The 8691-nt window shown below is 61.0% G+C and overlaps 2 protein-coding genes across 2 annotated transcripts in view; both read left to right on the forward strand.

The window, feature by feature from the left end:
• MNEG_1056 (hypothetical protein) overlaps positions 1-998 on the forward strand; it is a gene marked incomplete at both ends in the record, with an annotated part of 3090 nt that extends 2092 nt beyond the window's left edge. Inside the window, 3 exons of the mRNA XM_014050466.1 lie at positions 30-169; positions 361-485; positions 664-998. Of these exons, the coding sequence (XP_013905920.1) occupies positions 30-169; positions 361-485; positions 664-998 (600 nt within the window). The remainder of the gene's footprint in view (positions 1-29; positions 170-360; positions 486-663) is intronic.
• A 1474-nt stretch (positions 999-2472) lies between these two features.
• MNEG_1057 (hypothetical protein) lies at positions 2473-6431 on the forward strand (the record flags this gene model as incomplete). Its single annotated transcript, XM_014050467.1, has 10 exons — positions 2473-2670; positions 3027-3100; positions 3272-3359; positions 3631-3737; positions 4100-4172; positions 4500-4625; positions 4976-5044; positions 5429-5568; positions 5769-5881; positions 6130-6431. Coding segments are annotated over 10 exons (1290 nt in total), but the record flags the coding sequence as incomplete, so codon positions are not given.
• Positions 6432-8691: the final 2260 nt, after the last annotated feature.

Genomic DNA, 8691 nt, shown 5'->3' on the forward strand with positions numbered 1-8691 from the left:
GCCTCCAACACCCCACATGACGTGCATAGGTGCTTGCCGAGATCATCCGCACCGGCCGCGTGCGTGCACCCGCTGCAATCAGGATGGAGGAGAACCTGACATCCTTTGAGGACTGCCTGGGGGGCTGCGAGCGCGTGCTCAAGACCCCCATCCCACTCAGCTACACACGGTGCGCACGCGGCCAACATCTCACATGCCATCTCACCCAAAAACGCCTTGGTTGATTTCACGGCGCACTGATGCGTGATCGCACAAGGGACTCGGCGCCCCCCACGCGGACCGCGGTCTGTGCGGCCACCTCGCCTCCTCCTCGCAACCACCACCTCGACCCTCCAAAATCTGGCACGCATCAAACTGCAGGCACACCAGCCGCTCCCTGATGATCTGGCTGACGCTGCTGCCGTTTGCGCTGGTCAGCACCTGCGGGCTGGCCACCATCCCCCTGTGCGGCTTTGTCGCCTTCCTCCTGCTGGGTGAGACCATCCGTAAGTCTTGGCTGTGCTCGATCTTGCCTGGTTTTGCTACTCCGTTGCCACCAGGTAGGCTGACTGTGGTGTGTAGGCCCATTTCATAAGTATGATCAAGAACATGCGCCATCACACTACATGTGCCAAAAATGTGACTCTGCCTCACACACCCGCGGCCGTTTGACCAACCGTTTAGGCATTGAGGAGATTGGTGTCTCGATTGAGGAGCCCTTCAGTACCCTGCCACTGGCGGCGATCTGTGGGTCAGTCCTGACCAATGTGCGGGAGCTGCAGGCGACCCACGCCGCCGACACGACTGGGAGCAGCGCTGCAGACGTTAATCCCCTGCCCCTGTCGGCGTCGCAGCTGGTGACGCGCTACGGCGTCGCGGCGGCCGAGGCTGAGGTCAGGGGCATGGACGTGGCCGTGAGTGGCGCTGCGGCCGCGGCGGCAGCCATTCGTGCGGGTGTGCCGGGCAACCATGCTGTGTGGCCGCAAATCAGGGCAGGGTTAGCGGCTGCGCAGTCGTGAGGGCCCAGGTGCACGCCACGTGCTGGGATGCATTCAAGGCCTCTGAGCAGATCGCTGTCAAACTGGCTGACAAGGAAAGGCGGTGCATATGCCCGTCCGTGTCAGCAGTCAAAACTTGCTTGGCTCACGCGTGCTTGGCTTATCCAGCGCACTCGAGTGCAACTTGCCTCGAGAATCACGTTGTTTAGCATTGTGCTGAAGTTGAAGATTTCTATTATTACTTTCACAGTTGTGATCTGGATGCCAGCATCGCGAAGCCGCCAGGTGTGCAGTTTGAGAACTGCGTTGCTTGTGCACAGCCATCATTTGGTTGTTCAAACTGGCTGCATGCTAGATTTTCAGGATGAATGTATGCATGGGACATCGTGATAATGCAGGTAGGCATGCACATCCAAACCACTGGATGTTGCAGCCATACCCTGCATATCTTTTCCACAAAGAATGTATAAGTCGTCAAATTCATGCTATCCACCTTCAATGATATGTCTCACCCATTCCCACAAAACCTTTGTGCTTGTAGCTGACCATTTACGGCCGACCCAGTTTATTCTTTACTCTTTGTGCAGCGACATCTGAGCATCAGTCATGCAAGTGGCTGTATTATTGTAACAACTTGCAAAGTTGCCCAATATAGCAGGCAATGTGCATCTCGGCCCAACCGCACATACGTAACTGTGAATCCCTGCTCATCAAGTTGCGACAGATGTGCTTGCATTGCTTGGTGATAAGCTGATGACCCTTCCACAAAGGCTGTTGCTGACGTGTTGTCAGCTCGGGCACAGGTGCGATTGCATTTTACAGCACCTCGTTTTTTTCCAAATTGACAGGCATCTCAAATAAAGGCTTCGTGGCTCCCACATGAGGCCACCGAAACGCGGTCTTGGCAAGCCTGGCTGGCATCAGCAGGGTGCCACAGCGAGATTTTACATTCACAACCTGCAAGAAAACGTCTCTGCCTGCTTTCAAAACGCTGCCTCATGTACTGGTAACCACCTTGACCTCGATGAACATGTGTGTATCCAGCATGTTCACGGTCAGTGCACAGCAGGCTAGAAGGCTGGCAGGGCCGTACCGTATTCAAACGTCACTACACATGCACACTCCGATGATCCGAAACCTCCATCACCAACCGAGCCAGGACACCGCGGCCCCAAAAGCAATGCATGCAGCACGCGGCTCAGGTGAGCCATTCTTGCATGGTTTGTCACCGTAAAACCTACCACGTCGGGTTACGGCAGGTGTGGACCTGTCGGCGAACCGCCCTTGCCGTTGCGTGCGAGGTCCTAGCTTAAATCCTGGCCGCACTGGACACAACATCACAACAAATCGTCACTTTCTAAATTGCACACATCGCAGCATACGGAACAGACTAAACAACATCGTGACAGCCGTGTGTGAGGCTTCGTTGCCGCGCACTCGCGTTCCACCCCGCGTTTGAGATACAGACATGCAAACAAGCTTTGCGGCAAACAAGATGCAGCATGCTGCCCGGCTTCAGCACGCCGCTGCGGCGCCCCAGCTGATGCGGCCACCAACACACCAACGGGCGCTGTGCGCGACCATCAGCGCGTACGTCAGGAGCATAGAGAAGGGTGATGACCTGGCCAAGAATCAGCTCTGTCATGTCAAGCGCGCGTCTGTGCGCGCCAAGGCGTCAGCCAAGGACCCCAGGGTGCGAGTTAATCGGACCTCCAGCTGCACCATCCGATGCCACTGCCGCTGCTGCTTTGACTTTTGGCTGCCAATGCCACCGCTGCTGCCGCAACTGCACGAGTCGCTGCCCCCATGGCCCTGCAATAGACTGTGCGTGCTTCGGCCCCAGTGGCACCATGCCAGTGCTCGGCACCCAACCAAAGCGATGCACACGGAAGCTCGCACAGCCCTTTTGCGTGCCCTGTACCCCTTGCGATGAGACGTAGCCTCCAACAGACCAGCAAGAATCCCATCCCTGGTCTGCTCCAACCCCACACGGCACCTTGCCTCAGCCTTTGTCCCCAACCCCACCCCACGACCCACCACTCATCACAGGTGTTCGATCACGACAACTGGGACGTCCACCGCAGCACCACGCGCCACGCGCGCCACATCGCGGGCCTGTGCAGGTGTGCACGCTTGCTGTACGCTGCAAAACGCCAGAAACAGCCGCACGGGCTGCTGGTGACGGTCGGGTGTGCGCGGCGAAGGGCTCCCCGTTCGCGCCTGGCTGCGCGTTGGAGCTTTTCGACCCTCACACGGCGGTACATCGTCCCTCCCGCCGCCACTGACACCTGCAGGTCCCAAACTGTAGCCAACCTGGTGCGGCCCCTGTCGTACGTCATGGGCGTGGCCGTCACGGTCGTTGCGGTCGAGGCGCTGCGCGCGGTGAGCGGTTGCCGCTGCTGGGCCTGCATTGGCGCTCACCGTGACCAGGCGGCTGTGGAGCGGCCAGAGCTGGCAGTGCCTCAACCCAAGCGCCCGCCTCTCTGAATTGTGTTGTCGTGGATGTTGTGACCTGTGATTCGGAGCAGCCTCGGATAGCCCCGCAGCTGAAGGCCGAGAGCCATCCACCCCTGCCTTCCCGCTGCTCCCATGACACCTCCCACTCAACTACCCCTTCGCATTTCTTTTGCAACACACTGCTGTCTCCTTGCAGGCCGGCTGCGCGCCTGCATTTCTGCCCAGCCTGCAGGTCAACTCGGCGCTCTTCGGCCTGACCAGCTTCGCCCTGTCACTCCTGCTCGTCTTCCGCACCAACGCTAGGTCAGCGCAACCGATCAGATAGGGGTGTCGCTATGCTGCAGGTGCAGCAGCATCCCGAGGCGCGCACCCTCCACCGCATGCCCGCGCATGAGCAAGCTTCGCTCGTGCCTGCCCCTGTTGAAGCCTGCTGGCAGCGCGCTGCGCGGCATCACGCGCAGGCCGGTGTGCGCGCTTGCGTGTGACGGCTAGAAAGTCAACGGGGGTTTGACCGGGCCGTTTGCCTGCATCGTGCGTGCATGCTGTCTGTATGCCTCGCGCGCTGCCCACTGAAACCACAGCCCCGCCACGGGCTGCTCCCCCGGTTCGCGTGACCCGCTGACTGCCACTCGCATCATTCACGGCCAAACCCAACCCGCATGCAGCTACGAGCGGTGGGACAGCGCCCGCAAGATGTGGGGTCTGGTGCTCAACCGCTCCCGCGACATCGTCCGGCAGGTGCGCCCGCGTGCAGCAAAAAAGGGACCCGCAGCGTTGCTCACCCCGCCTCCAGCCACTGCCAATGCCGAGTTGCGGGGCTGGCCCTGCTGCAGGCATGGGCGCGGCACTGGCAGCCGCTTGGGTGTGAGCCCGCAGCTGGGTCGCACCAACCCGCGTCCCCTGAAGCCGGGTCCTGCTTCATTGCACAGCCCCCAGAGCCGGCCTCTGTCCCACCCACCACCTAAACCAGCTCGTGTATGTTGCTGTCTTGTTTAACCCAATCGACCCCTACACAGCACCTTCGTTTTTATAAATGTCTCGCCGCACCCACCCTCGCGCCCCCAGGGCCTGACCCACATACCGCGCGACAAGCCGGACCTGCGGGCCATGCTGTGCCGCTGGGTGCCGGCCTTCTCCAAGGCTCTCATGTGCCACCTGCGCCGCGACAAGAACCTGAGCCAGGAGCTGCAGGTCGGCCGCGTCTTGGGTTTTGCACCCACAGTGGTTTTGGGTGCGGAGCAGTGCTGAAGCATGCATGAGGGGGCGGCGACCTGCATCCGCGAAGGACGACTGCCAAACGGGGGGCCGAGGAACAGAATCCGTCGCTCAGAACGCACGTTGCGGCTGGGGCCCTCTCCATTTCCTTTGGCGGCAGCTTGCTTGGCAGCCCCAGAGCCCCACCCTATCGCAGTAATGCCGCAGGCGCCTGGTCGTCTCGTGGTCTGCGTGCCCTCTCCTTGCTGTCGCGCAGCCGACCCCAATCTCAACCTGCTGAACCCTGGTCGCACTCACTCCCAATAACCTCCTCACCCCTCCCCCAGGGTGTCCTGCTGCCCGCTGAGGTGGACGAGGTGATGCGCGCCCAGCACCGCCCAAACTACGTGCTGCAGGTGAGGGCTTTCCGGGGTGCAGGGGCACTTGGATGGATGCTGTCCAAGTAACACGTGATCGCCAACGCATCCCTGCACGCGGGGCGGGGCACCATCACTGATGCTCGCGTCGGCAGCAGCCCGCGCGGGCGGCGACCCGCCTGGAACAGCTGATGCTCAGCACGTCAACCGCTTGCCCCTGGCGCGGGCGCTGCCTGCATTGCCACAACCGGCTGTGCGTCCCTGCCGCTTTTGCTCTCCGACGAAGACCCCCCTCACGGGGGGAGGTAAACCCTAAACCCTAATCCTACACACACACACACACACACACACACACACACGTGACATGCACACACACACACACTCACTCTCTCTCTTACACACACTTGTGACACGCACCCTCAGGTGCTGGCCGAGATCATCCGCACCGGCCGCGTGCGCGCGACCGCTGCGATCAGAATGGAGGAGAACCTCACATCCTTTGAGGACTGCCTGGGGGGCTGCGAGCGCATCCTGAAGACCCCCATCCCACTCAGCTACACGCGGTGCGTGAATGGGCACTTGGCACCCGACGCCGCCCCGGCACCACGCCCATGCTGAGCAAGGGGTCTGCGCAATCGTGCACCAATGCTTGCTGCGTTGCTCACAGCCCTTATGTCCACCAAAATGCCAGCCCAGCTCAGCCGCTCCCCACCACGCCTCCCAAATAGTCTTGCACATGCCATTCCCCCATCCACACACACAGGCACACCAGCCGCACCATGATGATCTGGCTGACGCTGCTGCCGTCCGCGCTGGTCAGCACCTGCGGGCTGGCCACCATCCCCCTCTGCGGCTTCGTCGCCTTCCTCCTGCTCGGTGAGCCCCCGCGCGGCTCCATGGCATTTGATGAAGGAATGTTGCTGCATCCAAACGACCTCACTTTGCATCATACATACTGCTGGCATGGGCCGCCCGTTGGGGACGGCTTGCCGTGTCAGCAGATGGTGCTTGCTAGTCCCCCCCTCCAGTCACCACACACAACACCAGAAACCACCTGACGATCACCGCTGTCGCAACCTCATACGCTGCATGAAACATTGCCAACCATGTGATCGTCCACCCAGGAATCGAGGAGATTGGGGTCTCGATCGAGGAGCCCTTCAGCATCCTGCCCCTGGACGCAATCTCCGGGTCAGTCCTGACCAACGTGCGGGAGCTGCAGGCGACCCACGACGCCGCCGCGGGCGCGACCGGCGCCGCGGACGCGGCACCCCTGCCCCTGTCGGCGTCGCAGCTGGTGACGCGCTACGGCGTCGCGGCGGCTGAGGCCCAGGTCAGGGGCATGCACGTGGGCGTGAACGGCGCCGCGGCCGCGGTCGCGGCCAACGGCACGGCCGTGCGGAGCACCCACGCTGTGTGGCCGCAGGTCAGGGCGGGGCTGGCGGCCGCGCGGGCCTGAGGAATGCGAAAAGGCGGTGTACTTTCTTTACTGTCTGGCACACATCAGCGTGCATCAGCAAGCCTGCATCGAGCGGTCGTGCAAAAATCAGAGGGAGCGCTGCGAGAAATCACACATCTGTTTTGGTAGCCATGCTTGTACATTGTCACCCCTGACTCACCCCATGCACGCAAGCGCAACGACCGCTGGGTGTGTGGTGCTGCTCGGTGTGACGCATGTAGGTTTGCCGGCTGTGGGGCCGCGACGGGGTCAGTGACATGGCCGCGAGGACAGAGCGCTTGGTCTTGAGATTGTCGGTTGCTGCGCGCCCCTTGCAACAAGGTCGCATGTGGCCACGATTATATCCCACCTTTACGCACGACTAAGTGATCAGCAGCAAAACTTGGTAGCCTGTGGCGGGTGGCAGGTCTGCGTCCGCTCGCTCTCTTGAACCCCTGTCTCTGCAGCACCTCAACTTTCTCGCCCCAAACGTTTGCCGCGGGCAGGCGCGTTCCGCACCCTCCCGTTTTATTCACACGCCAAATTTCTTGAGCCCTAGTGTTTGCATCACACCAGAGAGGGCGCTTGCTTTGTACAGCTGCGCCAAACCAGTAGAGGCATGCACACTAGCCGTTGAGCGCCGATCGTTTCGCCAGTGCCAAACCCCAAACGCTCCGCGCTTTGCCTCTGCCTCAATCCGTGTGTTGCCCGTCTGTCAATCTGCCCTGCCACAATGGAGCGGGTGCCTTATCTGTTTTTCAGCCCTGTGCACAAATGCAGCAGCCCAACAATCTGTGTTGGAGACCAAGGCTTACTTGTGTCCCTGCGAGTAACAAAGTATTACACCGACGTGCCTATGTGTGTGTGTGTGTGTGTGTGTTGGTGGGCCCTGCAGGGCCTGCAGGGAGAGACAAATGCTACGCGACAAACTTCACCGAAGCAAGCATTGGGCGTCACGTCGTTTTTGCAACCTGCAAGGACGGACAAGGCACTCTCCGCGCTGCAAAAGCACCAGGCAGCCGTATTGGCAGGCGGGACAACAGCAGGGGGGTCAGAAAGGCAGCATGGTTGCGTTGCAGGTGCATCATTCTGTCGCTACCATTCCACACATTTGCAGCAGCTGCTAGCAGGGCGTACAAGGGATGCGTTTGCAAACGGGCTGGCATTGAATTCACAGGCGGAAGGAACAAGGTAGATGTGACATGATGCCGGCGGCGTGGCGGCCCGTCCTGCGGCGGCCCTGCCAATTCCAGTGTCGCGCGTGTGTGGTCCTGAAAGCAACAAAGCACCTGCCGCTATTTCACAATCGCTAAATATTAAACAATCCAGCAGCTTCAGGAAGTTGGACCAACACCTGCGTGCATGCCGCATCTGCATGGCATCACCACCACAGCAGCGGCCCATAAGACAGCAACCAGCAACCCCTTGCAGTAAAAACTTCACAGCCGCAAAGCAGAAATTGCATGCCATTTTCCTGCTGGGAAGCTTATGCACAAATCAAGCAGCCGCCTGGATCTCGTCTGAACCTCCCATCCGGTGACTGTTCTTCTCTTATATGGTCAATTCACATCTATCACCGCAGGTTCTGGCCGCGAACGACCTCGGCCACACCGGGACGCGCCCCCTCCTCGCACCCCGGCGGCACCAGGCTAACGCCCCACGCGGCGCCGATCCTGGGCCCCACGCGCAGCGCCTCTGCGACCCATTCCCCGTGGCGGCCGGGCTGCAGGTGCCGCTCAGCTTCCAGGTACGCCTGCATGTATAAGGGCAGGCAGCCAGCGTGATCGGGTCCGGCGCACGCGACGACGGGTGCGCAGTGGCCGTGGGCAGCATCCATCGCGTTCGAAAGGGGTGCGGCCTGGGTTCTCCGGCAGAGTCGCGCCTGCTGCGTGCTGCATAGGTCGGGCGACCGCCAGCGGCCCTTTCATGTGCCCATCGCGTGTGCAAGCGCATGGGCTGGCTGCACCTTGCGCCCCGCGCCGGGCGAAGGCAACCAAGACACGCTAAACGAGAGCCGCGATGCACCAGCGGCGCCAGCCAAAAACGTTTCGGCAATCCATTCATATTTGAATGTCGTTCATGCTGCAGTAAGCTTCGACACATAGCAGCATGATTCCATGACCCACCTGTTCGGCGTCCGCGTGATGTGGCAGGCGGTTCAGCGCGAGTATGCTGGGGTCCGCCACCGCCCCCGGGTCGCGCCAGCAGTGCTCCCATTGGTCCCAGCGCCCAAAGCAGACGGCCCCCC

The sequence above is a fragment of the Monoraphidium neglectum genome (genome assembly GCF_000611645.1).
Source record: "Monoraphidium neglectum strain SAG 48.87 unplaced genomic scaffold scaffold00099, whole genome shotgun sequence".
Classification (NCBI taxonomy): domain Eukaryota; kingdom Viridiplantae; phylum Chlorophyta; class Chlorophyceae; order Sphaeropleales; family Selenastraceae; genus Monoraphidium; species Monoraphidium neglectum.